Source organism: Penicillium diatomitis, assembly GCF_028827545.1.
Source record: "Penicillium diatomitis strain IBT 30728 chromosome Unknown utg000003l_segment0_segment0, whole genome shotgun sequence".
NCBI lineage: Eukaryota > Fungi > Ascomycota > Eurotiomycetes > Eurotiales > Aspergillaceae > Penicillium > Penicillium diatomitis.
The window spans coordinates 1401192-1421943 of NW_026623175.1; the positions used below are offsets into that span (position 1 = coordinate 1401192).

General features: G+C 51.6%; 7 protein-coding genes across 7 annotated transcripts; 2 read left to right on the forward strand and 5 right to left on the reverse strand.

Annotated features, from left to right (window-relative positions):
* Positions 1 to 1487: 1487 nt before the first annotated feature.
* On the reverse strand, positions 1488 to 3019 carry N7539_002708 (DASH complex subunit ASK1; the record flags this gene model as incomplete). The annotated part of the gene is made up of 4 exons (XM_056932311.1): positions 1488 to 1621; positions 1707 to 2694; positions 2771 to 2877; positions 2929 to 3019. 4 exons carry the CDS (start codon positions 3017 to 3019, stop codon positions 1488 to 1490), a joined length of 1320 nt encoding a protein of 439 aa, XP_056792270.1.
* A 912-nt stretch (positions 3020 to 3931) lies between these two features.
* Positions 3932 to 5011, forward strand: N7539_002709 (uncharacterized protein; the record flags this gene model as incomplete). Its single annotated transcript, XM_056932312.1, has 2 exons — positions 3932 to 3953; positions 4065 to 5011. The coding sequence occupies 2 exons, from the start codon at positions 3932 to 3934 to the stop codon at positions 5009 to 5011; spliced, it is 969 nt and encodes a 322-aa protein (XP_056792271.1).
* Positions 5012 to 5930: 919 nt separating this feature from the next.
* On the forward strand, positions 5931 to 7417 carry kat1 (putative 3-ketoacyl-CoA ketothiolase (Kat1); the record flags this gene model as incomplete). The annotated part of the gene is made up of 4 exons (XM_056932313.1): positions 5931 to 5998; positions 6059 to 6239; positions 6318 to 6894; positions 6990 to 7417. 4 exons carry the CDS (start codon positions 5931 to 5933, stop codon positions 7415 to 7417), a joined length of 1254 nt encoding a protein of 417 aa, XP_056792272.1.
* Positions 7418 to 8229: 812 nt separating this feature from the next.
* On the reverse strand, positions 8230 to 9240 carry N7539_002711 (putative zinc metalloproteinase; the record flags this gene model as incomplete). The annotated part of the gene is made up of 1 exon (XM_056932314.1): positions 8230 to 9240. One exon carries the CDS (start codon positions 9238 to 9240, stop codon positions 8230 to 8232), a length of 1011 nt encoding a protein of 336 aa, XP_056792273.1.
* Positions 9241 to 9965: 725 nt separating this feature from the next.
* N7539_002712 (putative mannosylphosphate transferase (Mnn4)) lies at positions 9966 to 11074 on the reverse strand (the record flags this gene model as incomplete). The annotated part of the gene is made up of 3 exons (XM_056932315.1): positions 9966 to 10062; positions 10121 to 10548; positions 10670 to 11074. The coding sequence occupies 3 exons, from the start codon at positions 11072 to 11074 to the stop codon at positions 9966 to 9968; spliced, it is 930 nt and encodes a 309-aa protein (XP_056792274.1).
* Positions 11075 to 13782: 2708 nt separating this feature from the next.
* hsp88 (Hsp70 chaperone Hsp88) lies at positions 13783 to 16364 on the reverse strand (the record flags this gene model as incomplete). The annotated part of the gene is made up of 4 exons (XM_056932316.1): positions 13783 to 14097; positions 14184 to 16002; positions 16113 to 16144; positions 16290 to 16364. 4 exons carry the CDS (start codon positions 16362 to 16364, stop codon positions 13783 to 13785), a joined length of 2241 nt encoding a protein of 746 aa, XP_056792275.1.
* A 1720-nt stretch (positions 16365 to 18084) lies between these two features.
* On the reverse strand, positions 18085 to 20326 carry chsD (chitin synthase D; the record flags this gene model as incomplete). The annotated part of the gene is made up of 2 exons (XM_056932317.1): positions 18085 to 20035; positions 20106 to 20326. The coding sequence occupies 2 exons, from the start codon at positions 20324 to 20326 to the stop codon at positions 18085 to 18087; spliced, it is 2172 nt and encodes a 723-aa protein (XP_056792276.1).
* Between the last annotated feature and the right edge of the window lie 426 nt (positions 20327 to 20752).

Sequence of the window (20752 nt, forward strand, 5' to 3'; positions counted from 1 at the left end):
GATCAAGTTGCATGTCCTTCGGTTCAGAGGGACGAAGAGTACGATGGGGCGGCTGGAGAGTATATTGATGATGGAACATAGCTCTTTGACTTGAAATAGCTCTTTGTATGGATTAGGTTATAATATCCAAAAGTCCAGGACTTTTCAACAAATGGGATAATAACTCAGCTGGGAGAGTGTACGACTGAAGAACAACTTCTGTCTCTGTTATCGTAAAGTCGCCAGTTCGAGCCTGGCTTGTCCCATTTCTTTTTCCCAGCCCCCACTTTGTATCGCCGCACTTGTTGCGGTCGGCTGTGGCATAGTACCTCATTTTTTTAGTTCACAAGAACCCTGCTATTTTCTAGTTTTCAATGGACAAATCAGTCTGAAAGCGCTTGAGATCAAATGGTTTCCTCTGATGCCTCAACACGGGTCTTTTTTTGTTCCTTCACGGAATAGTCTATTTTTGTCCAGCATACCTGCAGGAGCCGAAGCTTCCAAGTGATACCCTAGCTAAAGAGAAAATATATACACCCGGCCCGAGGCCGTCCAATTCGTTGTCACCGACTCATTGATGTGGACATCCATGGACATCCATTTCAGGGACAGAATCCATCCATCTCCACCCATACTACATATACGATCAACAAGGGAGGTAGGTACCTGTAGGCCGGGTAATACAGCCATCTATGTACTACGTACCGATAGTCCATACTCCAGCATGACCGCGACATGGATATCTATGGATTAGGATAAATCAGACATCCAACCTTGGAATCCACCTGATTCTAACACCTAGGTACCTGGGAGATCGGGCTGGCGCTGGTGTGTGCTCACTGCTCACTGCTCCAGTGCTCAATATATGCCGAACGGATGAAGTCTACATGGATGACGATAAGATTTCCGAAAAGACCTCGGACATTCCCGACAACCTAACAAATACGTAGTACATGAGTAGCTCATGCAAGTAAACGCATGCTGGGGCTTTGGTCTTCCAAAAAAAAAACTGGCCAATCTACTCATGAAAGGATAGCCGAGTCGCATAACCTGTAGCCGTGGCCGCGGTATTTAGCACCCGGTGGAAGTGAGCTGTTAATCACCAGGTGCCAACCAGAAGGAAGGGTACAGAAATGCTACCAGCCCCGGAGTGAACTACCTCACCACCAAGCGACGTGAGCTCGTCGCCGCAAAGCAGCAAGAGCTGTAGTTGGCACTTCTAGTAACTTTCAATTGTTTCCTAGAGGGACGAATGCGCTGGCAAAGCACGCATAGAATCCGCCCAGATGATCGGAGAGCACTCGGCTCACTGGTTGCCAGACACGGACCTACCATCCATACCAATGGACTACTTGATCTCGCCACGAGGATATGATCACAGCAGTGAATGCGTCCTAGTAATCTATTCTCAAGTAGCAGCCTGGATGTTCTGTCGTCAACGACAACTTCCCCGTATCGGCAATCAAATATGAAGGCCCTTGTCGCTCCCCTGGAATGACAGCGAGAGTCTAGAAAGTATCATCCTCAGGGCGCTCCGTCCGCCTGACAATGGCGGGGCTATCGTCGTCAAAGTCTTCGGTAAGATCCCCCGCTCCGGCAGTGGCGAGCAGATCTGTCACGATGCGCTTGGACGCTTCCTTCGCTTCAGACGACAGTCAGCACAGATAGACTCTAATTGGACCAGAATGATGCCTTCCAAAATAAAGCGGCAGTATTCCCTAACTTACCAGGTGTCTTCATTAGTCGACTCTGCGGAATATGAAACTGCATGGTTTTTGGAGGACTAGGGCCGAAATTATCGTCGTCCAAATCATCATCACTGTCCCATACGGGTCGTTGACCACCTTGTCTTTTCATTGGGGTCAAAACACTAATTCCAGGCTTTGGGGTCCCGCGGACAAGATTGCTGCTGGTTCGTCGCTTGCGGTTCGTTCCTGGAGTGGCATCGATGCCCTTAATGGGGGATGAGAAAATCTCCGAATGGAGGCGCGGCGCTTCAGGCTCGGGGCTGGAGATTGGCGAATCGTCTGGAGCGTGCCGAGAGCCTGACGTGATAGCCGCGGCCGCCTGTGGAGTGACTGTGTACTTGGATTGCGTAGTCGCACCGTAGCCAGTGTTGCGAAACCCCTTCCCAAGCGGAGTGGCCTGGACGCGGTATGTTCTGTCCAACACACGATGCAGCACAGGATCAGAAGTTTTCTGATATCGAGAGTCCCCACGAGATGCCGAGGCATACTTCGCCGAGGACACTGGCGGAACGAAGGGGGACGACATGGGAGTAACTGAGATCTCGGGAGGTAGGAAGGTCTGACGACCTGGTGTCGATGGTAGTGTAGATGAGTCGGGCATACCGAATGGCGCTTTATCTTCGTTGATCTGCCTTCGCAGGTCTTCGTAAGAGGAAGAACGCTCGAAGGAGGCAATGGTATCATCCTCTTCAGACGGCCGAGAGGCCACGCGCGGGGTACTGTGAGAGGAGATTCCATGCTCGGAAAAATCGGCATCCTCTTGCTGAGCCAGGTGCTGCATATGTGGGCGAGAAGAAGGTGTGCCGTAAGTGTGCTCGCTTTGGTCTGTGGACGTAGTCTGCGTTACGTCGATGGAGAGCTCTTCCTCAGTCGCCGTGCCTTCTTGGACTGTATCGTCGGTCTCGGGTTTCTCTTCGTACCCAGAAAGCGAGACATTGGCACTGGCCTCGAAGAATTGTTTCCAGAACTATGGCGCATGAATTCAGTACTGTTTGCGGAGGACCTGAAGTCTGAAGGTCTTTGATGGAGAAGGTATTGCGTACCTTGGCACCTTCCCAGACATCGCGAGAATGCTCTGTATACTGCTCTACCAGGGGTAATATGCTGGTTGTAACAATTCGGTGGGCTTGGCTGAAGTTGTGGTCGATCTCTATAACCATGAGCATGAGGCATAATGACTTGTTGACAGTGGACAGCCTACCCTGAAGTGTAAGAGTGATGGATTGTTCCAGTTTCTCCAACTCTTCCGTCAAAGTCAACGGCCTTTGGAATTGCGAAGACTGCTGAGACATTTTTCGAGTCTGTCCCACGGAATCACGAAATATGCTTTTAAGATCACGATCTCATGAATTTGTTCCAACGGCAGTTGAGAGACGCGGCGGAGCAATACAACCAAAAGCGGTGTACAATCCCTGGGGTGGTCATATGTACCCGTTCATCAGTCAGGCACGTCGACATCGGCACATCCCATTGACAACTTCATCATCTACATCTTATTTCATCGATGCGCCTAGAGTATGATGAAAATAAAATGACATGGCCTATCTGACTGCCAGCAGGAGTTGGAGATCTATATACTGTATCAAGCTCATGAGTACTCCTCTAACGCCGCCTCAAGAGTCAAAACACCCAAGAGCCCACCAACAAGGACACGCGATACTCAAGGTACTCTACTACTAAATGAACTATGACTAGTACCTACTCACTAACTTACTAACTAATACTTGACAAAGAGGCGGTCACTGGTTCCAAGGAGGGTTTGATGTACGATTTAATCTACATTAAATGGAAATGTCATGTTTTCCGGATTGCCGAGGATCAAGTCACCCATAGGCTCTGATATATAGAAGAGACTAGAGATTGTTCTACAGTAATTAGCATTTGACCCTTCTTAAAGACCCTTCAAACAGGTTCACAACCTCACAGGCGCTCAGCCTCAAAGTGGCGCAGCGGGCGGGTACCAAGTCCGCTGCTATTGCTAAGGTGCTCAGGTACTCCAGAGTCCAGACTATCGCCACTGCCAGGGATCAGAGGGTGTCATGTGCTGCGGGGGTTTATGTAAGAACCAGGATCCAGGCATCATCGATAATTCCTGGACGAAGGTTTCAACGAAAAGTGGTTGGAGCTTTTGAAGGAGTCTTTGCCCAAGGAGTGTCCCCATAGAAGAGGAAGAAGTTCCATGCAGTAGGCATAACTCATTCGACATGCCAGCTCCTCTTGCTAAAGGTATGTGAAATCCGTGATGCTTTGTTTAGCCCTCCGACGGCTTACCAGGGGCGTTCCGCGTTTGCACTCTCTGCCAAAAAAAAGCTACGTTCTGACCAATCCGGGTAATAGGGATCATCGTCACAGTCTCTGTTCTAGTAGCAGCCGGCGTGGCCGTCTACCAGTCGCCCCAATTTCAGCAGTGGGTGACCAACTCTCGACGAAAAATCGCCGTAGTCCTGCATAACCTCGGCGATGAGGTTCAACCACGCGGCTCAGTCTCTCCAGGCCGAGAAGACATTTCCATGAGCGAAGAGATCGGAGAAGCTGCGGAAGAACGTAGGCGCATCGCCAAGGCAGAGATCAGACGCCGGGCTACTCTTTTGGAAAGTCGGCGCAAAAGCAGGACGTCCTTGCAAAACCAAGGGAGCTTTGATACCCTCGTTGATGCGGATGGCAATCTCCGCGCATCAAGTAAGGATGCGAGCTCTGCGCACGAAGATCCTGCAGATGGTCACTCTACTGCCTTGGACCTGGGAGCCATGCAGCCGGCGGTGCGCCGAGGAGTACTGAATGACGACGCCATCAGCCCTAGTGCTGAACGGCCCGACCTCCACATCGACATTCTTTCGGAGACAACATCCAACCACCCGTCGGAGGCTATTCTGCAATTTACACCAACCTCGGAAGTGCCATCAGAGTTGCTGTTTGATCCATTCGCTGACTCTCCTCTTCGATCGCAGACACCCGTGTCTGCTGCGGCATCCAGCCACACCGAAGCCAACGAACAGGTCTACTATGCTCATCCAAGCTCTGAGCTTGACGAGGGCAGGCCTCAGGATCTGCTCACTGACTTGGATGACATCTCTCCAAATAATCAGCAACAGCAACCTGTGTCATCGACATCCTCAATCGCTGGTAGCTATAGCCACATCGGCGCTTCTAACGATACGTCTTCAGATGGAAGCTTGAGTGATCTAGGAGAGCATCTTGGAGACGGCATTGAAACTCCTGCCAGCTGGTCTGAAGTCGGGAGTGTCGTTAGCCAGGACGATGCTGGTCATCATTCGCTTGTTTGATCTGGTTGAACTGTCTTCACATAGGGGGATATTGCCTCGGGGAATTGCAGGGCGCGAACAGGCGTACACCGCGAGAGAAGTTTTTTTTCCCTTTTTTTTTTTTTTTTTTTTTTTTGGTTCGAGATGAGGATTTTTGATCATGGCGTGGTCTTTAAGCGATGTCTGAAGGCATCTTCTCCAGGAGACCGCGCTGCATACATTTTGGTCTCCTCCTGAAGCCAGCCGTGCTTCCTGAGGGCTGAGATACGCGACTCCAGCGCTACTTGTTGCTCGAGAACTTACCGATCTAGAAGGTGCCCAACAAACGCTAAAAGGTCATCAAACGTACAGGCTTGTAGTCGTAGCTTGCATAGTTGGACCACCGCCAAGGGAGAGACTGGCCAGTGGCTACCATTCGAATAGGTTGAACAAGTGCAGTCTTGGCCTCAGAACCGAGTAAAAGCCTAGGCACGTTTATTCTCCGGATTGTGGAGAAAATCCACAAAAGGCAGCCGGCAAGTACTGAGTACTCGGAAATAGCAGGGCTTAGTGTGTTGCTCTGAGTACTGAGTACCTAGTAGACTACTACTCCGCGGCCAGCCCCAGGTACCCCCCAAGTGCCTCGGCACTTTCGGTCGAAGCTCAGCGGGTCTCCGCCTTTCCACGTTCTACTATTTGACTCTACTTTCTCCTCAGTTGACCTCCCTCATTTCCTATTCTTCACCTGCGAGTTCGGCTCTTTACTAGTCAATAAGTGAGTACTCATCCTGGCAGGATTGTGGATTGCCTCAGCGTTTCCATGATGCACGACACTGCTTTCATCGATTCCAAGGCTTTTCCCCGCAAAAACCCAACAGTTTCATCGCATCCCCGTTCATCCTTTCCAGAAACCTTGCAGCAACATCACTGACCGTTCAAGTCCCTTTTAGAACACTTCATAATGGCCGCAGATCGCCTCAGCTCCATCCTGAGCCACCTCAAGGGCTCAGGAAGCGGACTCAACGCTATGTAAGAGAAACCATGCAAAAAATGTCAATTTCGAAGTGAACATGCTAACAATCTTCGCAGTACCCAGAAGAACCCCGACGATATCGTCATCACACTCTCTCTGCGGACACCCTTGACCAAGGCTCGTAAGGGTGGATTCAAGGACACTGAGTTGGACTACATGGTATATGCGCTCCTCAAGGAGACTCTTTCCCGGTCCAAGATCGACCCTGCTCTGATTGAGGACGTGTGCCTCGGCAATGTATGTTTGTTCCCTGACCACATGATCTCCTTCCGTGTGCTCTTAAGGATGCTCATAATTTTTCTTCTTCACTTGCAGGTCAACGAGGCCAAGGCCGCTTATATGGTCCGCGCTGCGTCGCTGGCTGCTGGTATCCCTCACACTGCCGGTGCCTCATCAGTGAACCGCTTCTGCTCTTCCGGTCTCAAGGCCGTACAGGATATCGCCAACCAGATTTCCATGGGCTCGATTGATATTGGTATCGCCATGGGTGCTGAGCTCATGTCCGGGGCTGGCGACCGTCTTGACGCGCCCTTCAATGAGGAAATTCTCCGCACCCAGGAGGCCGCCGACTGTATGCAGCCCATGGGTCAGACCTCTGAGAACGTTGGCAAGGATTTTGGCATCACTCGTGAGCAACAAGACAAGTACGCCGCGGAGTCCTTCCGTCGCGCCGAGGCCGCCCAAAAGGCTGGTTGGTTCGATGATGAGATCGCTCCCATCTCCACCAAGGTCAAAGACCCCAAGACCGGCGAGGTGCACCAGGTCACCTTGACTCGGGATGACGGTATCCGGCCCGGAACCACCTTTGAGTCTCTGTCCAAGATTCGCCCGGCTTTCCCTCAATTTGGTGATCGGTCTACGGGTGGAAACTCGAGTCAGGTTACCGATGGTGGTAAGTGATTTCTCTTTTCTCGGTGTTCTTCTCAGGATTACCACCGAGATATGTGAACACGGCGGGAGTTCTAACGATGTTTTTTTTATATATAGCCGCCGCTGTGCTCCTAATGAAACGCTCCAAGGCCATTGAGCTCAACCAGCCCATTCTGGCCAAATTCTGCGGTGCCACTGTCGCCGGTGTGCCTCCCCGCGTCATGGGTATCGGTCCAACTGCTGCCATCCCCAAGCTGTTGAGCAAGTTCAACCTCGATAAGAACGACATTGACATTTACGAGATCAACGAAGCCTTTGCCTCAATGGCCGTCTACTGTATCGAGAATCTGGGTCTGGATCATGCCAAGGTCAACCCGCGCGGTGGTGCTATTGCCTTGGGTCACCCGCTCGGTGCCACTGGTGCTCGTCAGATTGCTACTGTTTTGAGCGAGGCTCGCCGAACGAAGAAGAAGATTCTGGTGACTAGTATGTGCATTGGTACAGGCCAGGGTATGGCTGGTCTGTTTGTCAACGAGCAGGTCTGAAGGAGGTCAATTCGAAGTCTTTGAAATGTACTTTATAGGTTTTGATGGCCGTGAACAATGAAAATGCGAGTCACTCGATTTGATGATATGAATACATCTGCAACTGCAATCTGAAACGTACAGATTCATCTGATATCAATGTATGGACGAAGCCTGAATTCGTCATTCCCTCGAGCTGCGACCGTACAGATGGAAGAATGCTGGGGCACACATGGATACAGTTCACCTAATCACTCGACAGGAACGGGCCATTATGTAAGGCGGTAGGATTTCCTCACCCCGATACACACCCCCCGGGGAACTTCTTCGCTAGTCATGGCCATGTGGAAAGAGTATGTCCATGGCATCGCGAGCACAGTGTGGTTGGTAGTGTGTCCGAGGTCTCGCCTACTGAACGCTTGGTGGATGGACGTTGATGTTGACCCAACCAGGAAGAGTGTTCAACTCGAGTGGACGGGGTAAGATTGCGGAATAGGATCATGAACAGGGGGTTCCTTTTCAAGAACCGTGAGCTGTTTGCTGGTATTTGGTTCTAAAAGTTATTCTCCATGATACTCTGCGGTTCTCGAAAGTCGAAACCAAAACCGAGGCTACCAAAGTTCCTGGAACGACACAGGGTTGAAGCCAGACGACTACTACCGACGCATTGTAGGTATGTTTTCGGGGAAGAGCGTGACTTCAAGTTCTTTAAATTTCGTGACAACAGCATTGCTGGTATACATAGTTACTAGGTAAATAGGAGCAACGCCAAAAGTCACGGGGGGCAAAACACAGGAGAAGAAATCTCAACCGATATCTTAAATCCCAGCCCCTCAGGCATCCTCCCCCGTCTTATTCAAATCCGGCTTCCTCATCCTCTCCTCCGCGGCTTTCGCCATGACCTCCCTCCTCGTCAAAGAACGATCCCCATTATTCACCAGCCCGCCCAGGACAAACTCCCCTCCCGTCCACCCCTGCTCATCAATAACCTCCTCCCCACCTCTGACTCTCTCCCAATCCCCCGGATCATAAAAGTCCTCCTCTGTCAGCCTCCTACCTCCCATCTTCCAGTCCGCCTGCTCCACCTCCCGCTCAATTTGCGCCGTCAAGTCCCAGAAATCGCGATCATGCGGACCAAACACGCAGTGCGCCAGTTCATGACAGAGCGTCTTGCGGATGGTGCGGTAGTCGCGGTAGCCGTCGTAGGCGTCTGTGCGGAGACGCAGCTCGATGACCTCACCTTTGTTACGGTTTAGGCCGAGAGTGCGCGACTCGGAGGTGGTGTGTTCGGCGGGATTCATTTCTGTGAGGAGAGGGACGGAGAATTTGTGTTTGATCATGGCGGCGCGAATGCCTGGGTCGTCGCGGAGGCGGGTAAGGAATTGAAGAGAGCGTTCGGGACGGGGGAGGTAAGGGAGTGGGAGGAGGCGGTGGAAGGTGTAGGAGGAGTTGGAGGGGGAGGAGGAGAGGGTGTGAATCCCGCTGGGGCGAGAGGAAGCGGATGGCTTGTTGTTTGAACGTCGGGCAGCGGCGAGTGCAGAGGCTCGAGCCTCCTGTCGTTTGCGTATTGATTCGGATTGCGAGTGGAGGTCGGCGACGGCTTTGGCTGGAGATCCCAGCAGGGTGATTTTGAACTTTGGTGAATTCAGTGGTAGTAGAGAGGACAGCGGAGTTGAAGAGAACGGTGCCTTTTGCATGCCGGGCTTGGGAGCAATAAGGAGCTTTTGATTCTCTGATGGAATGTTGAGCGTTTCGTATATTTGGGTGGAAAGGTCTTGCAACGTCGCTGAGTCGGAAACTTGGAAGACATGCGGCGCGCCTTGATGATGCACTGTGATGTCCATGATGAGGTCTGTGGAGATGAAAGGATGCAGCAAGCCCGATGACCCTCGAGACGATGAATATAGTGACGAGTGATTCTCCAGGGGATTCGTGGTAAGGCTATAAGTAGGGTGGAGAGATGGTAGTAAGTTCAGATGATCGTCACAGTCTCTCGTGATCCTAATGGAAATGACATGTGCTGAGATAAGATTCGATAGACTTCCACGGCGATAGCTTTGTCAGCCCGGAGATAATAAGAAATACTGCCTGGTGATTTAGGCAACAAACAAACCAATGTAAGGAACGGCATCTGGACCTCGGCAGAACGTGATGACTTGACGAATAAGATGATCGTGGCGCTCGTACGGCAGGACACCAGATGTACACATCTGTTTTAGATCCCATGATATCATCCACTTACTGCTTGATACTAGTCCCACGTAGAAAAATTCTGTACTGTGTCCATAGGTCGAATTCCACGACAACAACAAGAAGAAAACGTGCGTATCCAACTCTGAAAGTGACAGAAATCCAGATAAAATCGACCAACCGGGATCGAAGACATGCGACGCGCCACGAAATGCTTTATATGTACAACATGCAAATTAAATAATGAGTCAATGACAAAGATCAGACTAAGACCCAAGAAAGGACCATCCTGATCCTCCTTGCTTTTGACGCTCGGTGGGGAGCCCGGTACTGCTGAACTCGGAAAAATCGGGTGGCTCGGGGTTGCGATTGCAGGCTATTAATCGTATTGCTCGGCTTCGTGCGAGTCTTGGTCGTATATACTCGAAACTGCCTCGTCATGCACCCACTCGGCCATGGCAGGGATCCACGTATGACTGGTAGTAGCAGAGTCAGCTTCATGGGTTCACATCGTCCGCCGCCAGTGGTACTCACTTGTGGAAACTCGTCGAGGTCAACGCCGCCTTGTCATATTCCTCGATCAGAAGCGCATCATATGCGAAAGGGATCCGAGCTGGAGCACCCTCGAATGTCGTTCGACGCAGAGGATAAATGTCTTGGAGGCGGTACTTGTGGAAGTTTTTGCACTGCCAGATATCGGGATGATCCACCTCCAACTGACTGATTCCAGTGATGTCGATGTAGAGTCCAGTACTGATGTCGATGAATCGAGCGTCGATAATATTGAGACCCTGGCCGCGTTCTCGCTGTCGCGACCATGGATTGATGTCTAGTAAAAAGTCTCGCTTGTCTTGCGCTCCGGGCGTCACATATTCGATAATGGTCTGATTGTAATGATCCGCGAGATAGGCAAGAGTGGTGTCGGGAACCTGGGTATCCATGTCCCAATCCCAAGGAAGAATCTGTGACCAGGCAACATCTTGTTAGCTCAAACGGCAAGAAGAAAAAATCAAGGTCGATGATTCCGGTCTGTATTCCTGGCTCGGGGAGGTATCCCCAATGAGAATCTGGGCGCGTGCTCACCTTCCCGTTCCACCACCATCCTAACAATGTCCCGTGCGCAATCCACGTCTCCAAATCATTATCGTCAAAGAAGTTCAGATACGCCCGAACCATCTGCGTCAGTGTATCTGCGCGCTGCGAATCGTTCACGGGCGCAGTGAAGTATCGACTATCGTAATGACCCAGAATATCATCACGACCGGGTTCGTGAAAGTACTTGTATTCGGCGGAAGCATTGAGCCCATACTTGAGCCATAATGGGTCATGAAGTGTAGGGTCGGTCCAAGGCCCGGTCGACTCGACGGGCCTGCTTGGTTCGCTGCGAGTGATCTCTGCCGTGACGGGCGCAGCAGATCCCGGTAGTGCTGTTGTCACTTCCGCGCACCAGAAAGGCGGGCTGAGTATGACCCACGTCCGCCACTGCATCTCTGGGAGTATATGTTTTGGCGGGATATGTATGCGCCGCGGGTATTGATATAGAGGCCGAGTGATTCACTAGTAAGCACAAACGGTCATGATGAGATGATCATCCTTCGCGGTTCAACTTTCGCAACTGCGGTCATTATCAACCATGCGACGACTGTCTGTGCCGGGCGGATGAACGTCCGAGGCTTTCTCCCAAGGTCGCGATGTTCTAGCGCCGGTTCCACTTGTCAGTCGCTTGTTTTTTTTTTTTTTCCTCCCTTCACAGAGGCAGCCGATGGGCAAGTGATATTTACACGTGAAGATCGAATAACGAGCACCCCGTCGAGGCGTAGGGGAAATTCTGGCGCCAAGAGAAGAAGCGAGGACTGCCAACGATTGATAATCGAAGAATGGCGTAGAAACCAGGAAAGCGGATACGACTGGGGCGATAGAGAGGTTCCTGTCGTCACAAGACAGAAGTGAACTCGGGCAGTCTCTTTCTGAGAGATGGAGATAATGGAAGCTAGAGGTAGACGAGGAGTCGAGGATTCATGAGGAGAGGGGGTCCATGATTGTGAGCATGGTCTTCCGAATGGAAGAAGATCGCATTGACCCAGAAACTCCTCCCAGCTGAAATCTCGACCAATCCGAATATATCCATGCTCCCTCATGTCGACTACTGTCGACTTTGTGCCAGAGAAGGCGCCATGTACGAGCGAGCGGGGCGGATTGAACCGGATCCAGTCCCACTCCGACCCAACCGAGGAAGCGTTGATCAGGGGGGAAGTCGGTTGACGCTTTTTTTTCCCTTTCTGCTGCACTGCATAAGTGCATAAGCATCTATCGGATGCCTTGCATATTGCCCATGACACAGGCACATGCGCCTGATATCTCCTTTTCATGGCTCAGAGGGTTGATTGCGACCTTGATGCGATGAGGTATCGACAGAGGACGTGCCACTGCTGTGGATCTTGTCCAGCATCAATCCGTCAAACACCGGGAACCAGGGGGCGCAAGTCTCCATTGCAGAGCAGAAGCGCATAACAAGTGGAGTCGGCATGATGCACGTCAATTGCTTTGTCATGTCAGAAGGATCCTTCGAATGGATCGTAGTTCCGAGTTCGAACTCTCCTGTCTGCGAGATCGTTGGTGATCCGATCTTCGAGTTGTCCCAGGCCACAGCATTTTTTCCATAAAAAGAAAGAAGAAAAAGGGGGAAATGCGAACATGATCGGGATATCCCCTGTACTCGAGAATCTCCTAGTGAGGATGCGTCTCTCGCATGCCCTATACCAGACACGCTCAGCCAAAAATAACTAATGAGAACGAAGAAGCCCACCGGGCAGTGCGCGTACATTATGGGATCCTTCCAATATTGCTTCGGTTTCCACAAGTATGCCTCCTGAAACTCTGCAACGCCGTTTCAGGTCACACAAGTCTGCAAAACTGCAATTCAAGACCATGAACGATGCTCTCACAGTTGGAAGTTCGTCGCGTGCTGACTTGCTTCAATGGGAGGATGTGGCTGGAAGAACGGAGATTCATTCGCAGTCTGCAGGTGGGGCCATAAGGCCACAGGGCCACACATTCAAGCTGTCACCGTCGTACTGTCAATAGATTCAATAGACGATTAGACTCAATACCCAATAGTGAATAGAGTCAATACTCAATAATACCCGAACCGACAAAAGTGGCATCCAAAACCGCCCAGACGTAAGGTAGACTCGGCCATGACTCGCTGACCAGTGGGGGAAGACGGAGGAGGTCGGTGCCAACTTGCTCAGACGAGTCACGACAGGGAGCAAAACAGTGTAAACTGTAGACTTGTAAAGAATAGAATCCTTTGGAGTGATATCATGCAGATCTGAGCACATCAGCTCAGGTTGTCCAGCCTTCTCTGTTCATGTGTTGACAATCGATACCACTACACAATGAGTAGTACTAGTCACATGTATGTAGGTAAATTCTTGCCAGCGGCGAAAGGACAAGGGGAAAAGTCACCAAGGCTCGATCCTTGGCATTCATCCCTGCCAAGCTCCGCTCCGGCAATCAGTTCTCAGTTCTCAGTTCTCGCGGCTTCCCAAAGTCAACTATAATGGTGTATCATCAGATAGGAAATACAACTGAAGGGTTTCCCGTCCGGCAAAAACATCAGGTCTTCTTATACCGTGGGCAAGGGGGGTGGTACACGAAAAGGGTAAGTAGTTAATTACCGGGCTCGTAGAGGAGCTTCCTCAAAAGAGACAGATCCCCTGTCTGAAATGGTGGTCCGATATGATTAACCACTATGAAAATCCATGACACAAAAAATTAAAACAGTGTTTACTATTTACTCCTTTGACGGCTTGACACGGAATGTCATCTATTTCATCATGAAAAGAAAATGATCTAAATTCATAAAGGTATCGCCAGAAAGAAGCACACCAAGTGGACAGGTATACCAAATCAACGTGCATGGTCCAACCAGCAACATCACTGGTCGGGTCTAGGGAAACATTCCGTCAAAGAAACAAGAAACATCTCTGGTGGTCTTTTCGTCATCATGGGAGGGAGTGCGCTCAAAGGAAGAGAGAAGAAAAAAAAGAACAAGGAGGGAGAGGGACCAGAAATAAATGGAGGCACCCGCGACGGAGCGCTGACATCCCCCCCTGAAAGGGCTTATGCCGTCATTTTTGAGACTGGCGTATGGAAAAGAAGTAAAAAGAGTGGTGATCATCATGACCAACTGTTTACTGCTTCTCCTCGGAAGGAGCGGCACCCTCAGCAGGAGCATCTTGCATCTCAGCATCGCCAGCCTCGGCAGCGAGCTTCTTCTTGTGCTCCTCCTCGGCCTTGCGGAGGTCCTCGGCGGCCTTCTTCATGGCCTCGAGCTCGGCGCGCTTCTTGGCAGCGGCCTCCTCCTCAGCCTTGAGGGCAGCGTTGCGCTCCTCCTCGAGCTTCTCCTTGTAGCGCTGGATGATGGGGCCGGAGATGAAGCTGATCTCCTCCATCTTGGAGACGTAGACGGACTTGGTGGTGTCATCACCCTCGTCGTACAGCCAGTCCTGAAAAAAAATTGAAGTTAGTCAGAGTTTCTTTTGACCGAAATGACACGTGCACATTGAACGACCTCTGCTGGGAATAAACATACCTCGACGTCCATCAGCTTGGAGCGCAGCTTGTCCTTCTCCTCCTCGTTGGCGAACTCGGAGTAGACACCATCGATCTTGTCACGGAGCTCATAGATGGTAGCCTCAAGCTCGTTCTTCTTCTCGTCGGTCTCGGCAACCAGCTTGTCCTCCATGTACATGGAGTTCTCCCGCTCAGTCCAGGTCTCCTTGGTGGCCTGGTCAACACCACCAGTGCCGGAGACGATGGGCAGGTCACCCTTGCGAACCTGCTTCTTGACCTTGCGGGTCTTCTTGGGCTGCTCCTCGCCGTTTGTATCCATGGCCTTTCGAAGAAAAAGAGAATTAGTGGGGGTGACATCACAGGGAGTATAGGTACTCGGCAAATCAAGCGAAAGACTTACATCCTTGTCGCCCTCTTCGGGGATGGGCTCCTCAACCTCCATATCTTCAACGTAGTAACCGGACTCAACATTGAGAACACCGTGCAGGTTCAGGCGGGCCTTGAGCTTGCAGATCATAAAGTCGTCGTTGGCGTCAGCCTGGACACCCTTCACGGAGAAGCGGCCAATCCAGGGGTTGATCTTGCCGGGCAGAGCCTCGGGCTTGGCGTAGCGAGCCTCCAAGTCGAAGGGCTGCTTGCGGTAGAAGGTAAGGATCTTGGTAGAAGGCATAACATTGCCGCGGCTGAAGACAGTCAGGCTGGTGTCCTCATCGGGGATTTCGGCAGACTGCTCCCAGGTAAACTCGATGGGGTAGTTGACAATGTCGTGGACGGCGAAGTCGCGGACACGGAAGACGGGGGAGAGGATGGCACAGCAGAAGGCGGCGCCACGGGCAATGGCCTCATCCTGGTTCAAGGTGAAAGAGAGAGTCTTGCCGAAGAACTTGCTGATGGTCTCCTTGATGGCGGGGACACGAGTGCATCCACCGACCATCTCGATGCTGTCGATGTCATCAACAGTGAGCTTGGCCTCAGCAAGAGCCTGCTCCAGAGGCACAGTGAGACGGTTGAGCAGAGGGCTGACCATCTCCTCGAGCTCCTCACGCTTGACCATGGCGCGAACATCGGTGTCCTCCATGAGAGACTCGATGCTCAATGGGGCCTGGGGGTTAGCGGACAGGACCTTCTTGAGCTTCTCGGCGGCGGCCAGAGTACGGGACCAGGCCTTGGGGTTGGTGCGGATGTCGATCTTGAACTTCTCCTTGAACTCATCGGCGAAACGCTCGGTCAGAGCCTGGTCGAAGTTACGACCACCAAAGTGACGATCACAGGCGGTGGCCTTGACGTTCAGCTCGCCCTTGCGGAACTCAACAACGGAGGCAGTGTAGTCACTGTAACCAATGTCGATGAAAACGACACGACGGGGCTTCTCCTCAGGGCCGGGCAAGTCGAGCTTGGTGATACCGTAACCCAGAGCGGTGGCGGTGGTGTCGTTGACCAGGCGGAGCACGTTCAGACCGGCAATCTCACCGGCATCAATCATGGCACGGCGCTGGACATCGCTGAACCAGGCGGGAACACTGACGGTCACATCGGAGACGGGGAGCTTCAGCTCCTTGGAGGCGATGTCCTTGATCTTTGTCAAGTACATAGCAACCAGCTGTGTCGCGGTGAACTTCTCCTTCTTGCCGAGGTAGTTGACCTCAACACCGGCCAGGCCATTGACCTCGCAGATGTTTGATGAGTTGAATTGCTTCTCAACCTCGACATCGGGGTCATCATAAGAACGGCCGATCAGGCGCTTCAGGGAGCCGATGGTGTTCTTCAAGTTGGAAGTCTCTTGTGTCTTGGCGGCCTCACCAATGGCTCTGCTGCGGGCATTGAATCCGACCAGGGAACTGCAAGACAGAAGGTTAAGGTCAGTTGTTGCTCACAAATGGGAAACCCAACGACCATGAAAAAAGGACTTGGGGTAGTAAGGAGGGATTTAGTGTCGACGGCCACTTACGGAGTCTGACGGTTGGAAACCTCGTTGGTGATCTGTAAAGTGAATTTTGTCAGTGACGGGATACATGATGCGCGTAAAGTCGAAATGACACAAGAGAGAGAGAGAGAGAGAGAGAGAGAGATATCGAATGAGGAGGGGTCTTCGAGCGAGGCTGGATTACGCGGGGCAAACACATACAATGTCAATGCCCTTGTTGCGGGCAACACCAATCTTGGTGCTCTGCGCACCGAAATCAATACCGACAACAGACATCTTAGGCGGAAAGAAGGCGTTGGAGGATATCGAAAAAATGAATGGAAGACAAGGGGGGATGGGGAATGAGAGGAGGAGAAATCAGAGACGGAGAGAAGTTTGGAGGGGAGAATAATTTGCGCGCCACTCCACTTTTATGATTGGGGGGGATTGATAACCACCTCAGCAGTGCTTTTTTTTTCCCAGCGGTCTGATGAGCCGGCAGTAGAACGCAACCACACAGAGTCTAGGATAGTTGAGAGACAAAAGGGGTAGCTCTCTGAATCAAGTTTTCTCCTTCTAGTTTTGTATTATTGAAGTGAATTTCTTTCTCTTCCAGCCCCGGCGAGACTAAATAGACGGGTTCATATTGCAGTCACCCTGTACCACAATCGAATGTTCTGGCGGCTACTGGATTGTTTCTCGGCCCTGACCGCCTACCTAACCAACATAACTGACTTGCCTTCGTCGACAGCAGAGTCTCAACGTGTGAATTGCACGCACTGCTAGCACGTGTTCAGCATCCCAGAAACTCACACCCCGTGGACTGGAGATGGATCATGAGCCCAAGCTGGCCATATAGTCACAGACTGCTAGGATTACGGAGAACACAGATGGAGCTGGATCGTCTTTGGACAAGACACTGAAGAATTTCAAGATACTGTGTTCGACTGCGGGGCCAAGTGATGCAATGGAGAAGATTTACACCGGCAGAAAACTCAATAGCGGCCAAGACCCGCGGGACACATGGAGTCCGCCACCAGGCGCAGCGCCGCCCAGTACTGAGTGTCCGAGTCCACCTCCGATCTTGCAAGATGGGTTCACGACTTCACTGAATGTTGGATTGGGCGCTTCCTAAAAAGCGGTCTGGCCACTACACCCAAGCCGTCGCCTCAAGGCCTGAATCAGGGACCGCCGTCCTCGCTGAGGCACGCTAGAGTCATTTAGAGCAACAGCCATAGTCCGACATGGCACTTCCAGCTAGGATGGGGTGGTTCAAGGTCTAATGGTCACGACTAGGTGACTACCCAATGCTCTTCAAAGCCTGGCATATCCTACCTCCATAGCGGCATGCACTGAGTCCCATTGTCCAGGGTCGACTAAAGGGTACCCCAACCGACAATCACGTAACATGAACCATTTCATGTAATGCCAAGCTACTGGGCGAACCGCCATGAGGAGACCAGATCCTTCCTCCGTGATCACCCAAGAGGTGCCGTGGAGATATGTATATTACGACCTTAATAAGTTCAAGGTTAGCACTCTCCGAGAGTGCTGGGCGCAAAGCTTACAAGGGCGACGTGAGTGTGGAAAGCCAACAGCGGCTCCCAACGGACTTGAAATGAGAAAGATGAACTTCTCTCAGACATTGGAGCTATGAAGATGGTGCGCCCGCACTCTAGTAATGCGACACTAGGAAAGAATGAGCTCAAAGGACTACAGAGAAGGGGCAACGGATATCCCGAAGAGTATTCTTCCGCTAACATTTCGTAAAGGGCAATGATGGAGGCGATAATAATGCATCTCAAGCCAATATGCAGCGCTGGACGATGGAATGAAAGACATCACGTGGGAACAGTCAGATTCTAGACCAGGCTGGGCGTTGCCGATAGACATGTAGGATAAGTATGTGATAGACCTCTTGCGGGACGGTGGTGCAGTTGATCAAATTCAATGGAACGACCGTTCAACGCGCAGCCACGCTACCCCCCGCGAGGACATCACACATGCGGTCCACATCCTAGGTGATCCGACTGGGCGAGGCAGATTCGGTATCCCAGGCTTCGGCGACAGTCCCTCGTGGCGGGCGTGCCACAGGGTTTGGAAGATGGCCCTCGGATCTGTTCCCCAAGCTCGCCATGCCGAGTGACCCTGCGGCCCGTTGAGCATAGTATAGCTTTCGATGGTCCTCTTCGCTCATTAAGGTCTCGACATGGTGCGGTAAAGACACGGTATGTGAACCACAATCAGAGCACCCACTGACGAGAGAATCGGACGAGTAGTGGAAGTGACCTGGGTAATGGATTCGGGGAACCTGAGGTAAGGGGCCGTCCGTCTGGATCGTACCCGGCATGTGCTGTTGAGTCTGCCCATAACCACCATCCGCCATGTGCTCCGCGGGAGCAAATCGACCCTCTACTTTCACAGAGGGCCGCACAGGAACCGATCGACGGCGGACGGTCCCTGCCCGGAAAGTGTCAACATCCACATTCAACTCATCACCTTGGGCTCGAGCCTTCTCTACCGCCTGAGCTGGGGTTGTATGGGTGTCTGCGGCGGCCGCATCAGCTCGGGGGCCACCCCAAGTCCGTTGACCAGCAGTGAAGATGCCGTACACCATATACAGCCAGTTGAAGAAAGGGTTCACAACAAACATTAGCGGATACAGCCAGGTCTTAAAGCGCTTCAGCTGCAGGCCAAAGTAAAACATCAGCAAGTAGTTCAGTCCCACCGACACCCCAATGAAACCGACTGGAAGATCGTCCACTTTCTTGGAAGTCGTGATGAGAGCAATCGCAATGATGAAGAACAAGAGCGCGGTGGTGCGGATTGTGTTTTGCATGAAGCGTACAATACACAATAATGGATATCGAGCCCAGAGTCGCACATCGGTCAGCATGCACGCTTCGTTGGTGATGAAGCCCAGGAACCATCGCCGACGTTGTTTCATCAGGCTTTTGAAAGTCTGGACCGCCTCGGTCTTGCAGAACGCTCCGGTACACATCTGGATCTGGTACGGCTTCTTGGCCCCGATCATGAAGAGATGAGTGAGCCAGCGATCCTCCCCGAGATGGCATTTACCGTAGTCGAACAGATCGTCACACTGTTCCGCCTTGTCCGCAAAGTAATATTTGGCCATCTTTCGAAAGGCCGAAAACCGGAGAATAGTCAGGGCCCCGGGCAGACAGGTCACTGCACCACATCCAGATTCCACCGATCTCTCAAAGAGTTGCCCGTGAATATATTCCATGTCCTGGAGAATCGTGAGAAGTGAATTTTTGGTCGTTGTAGAGGTTATGATGCCCGTCATTGCCAGCATGTTGTGAGGGCTGCCAGGTTTGAGCTCCATATCGTACATGAAGTTCTGCAAGCAATACTGATCGAGAATACAATCTGAATCGATGAACAGAACGAAAAGATCATCGTGCAGCTTCAGGTAGTCCATGTAGACTCGATCAATGAGCTTGAAAGTCTGCTTCTGGCAATGTCTCTTACCTCCATGTTTGAAACGTGACACCGTGATTCGGACCCCCTTGTAGACCACATCAATGCTTTGAGGGTAGCTCCGGAGTGAGATGGGAATCCCGAGGTGGTGTATCACGCGAAGGTAGGACTCGTCGATTGTGTCGCCATCCCAGGAAAGAAAGATATGAACACACGAGGCTGGGTAGTCGCTATCCACCACAGATTCGACAGCCTTGATCAGGGTCTCGGGGTCTTCTTTATACACGGGCATGACGACGACCGTCTTTGGAGCAGTCCGATCATCCAGAACTTGCTTGATCCGTTTATTCTTCCCGAGGTGATTCGTCACGAGCCCATATACGCAGAAGAGCCAGGGACCGATGAGCAGAACCGAGAATGCCCAGAAAGCAAACCATTGAAAAACCGTGGCAATATTGGCTGGGATGTATTGTGAGATCCCGAGGGGAAGAGGTAGTGTCACGATCATCACAGGAAGAAACGCCAGTCTGTCGGAGAGGTGTTCATTGTTAGAAGATCAAGATTGCTCTACTGAGCATAGGGGGAGAAATGACATACCTGAACGATGTGAACAATACAATCATCACAACAGCGAGGACCTTGATGCTCCAGTGATCAGCCTTGATGTACACTTTGATCAAACAATACAGGAATGCAGCGAGCCAAAGAACCCATTCGAAGGCAGCAGCGAGCATCAGAGGGCCTACGATGGCCATGTAAATTACCTGGTTCAATGTATTAGCAATCGAGAGCTCGAGATACAGATCCTGACCATACATCCTGTATCTGAAATTGAGCATGCGGAGTCTCTTGCTTGCCATCTGCCATCCTGCATGTTCAATCGACGATGAGCGATTCCCAAGAACACAGTCTTGACGTTTCGATTTCGTACACAAGTGGCTAATGCGAGAGCAAATCAAGGTCTCATCTGACTAGGTCCGGTGTCATCAGAAGGATGATAGATCGTCGTTCGTCGGCAAGAAGAAGATGGATAAGAGCCTTTTTTCCTGCTTGCTACTAGCACCCGGGAAGGTCGCCTGGACCTGGACGAGGGGGTTTGACTTGAAGGCCAGACTTTGCGTCAGAGTGAAGTCGAATCTTAAGAACATGAGCCAGAGGAAGTCAGAACATTTTGATGTACTCAGACTCGGTATGAGTCTATCGGTCACACGCTAGCAATGTTGCACAACGCTCTACGAGGCAAG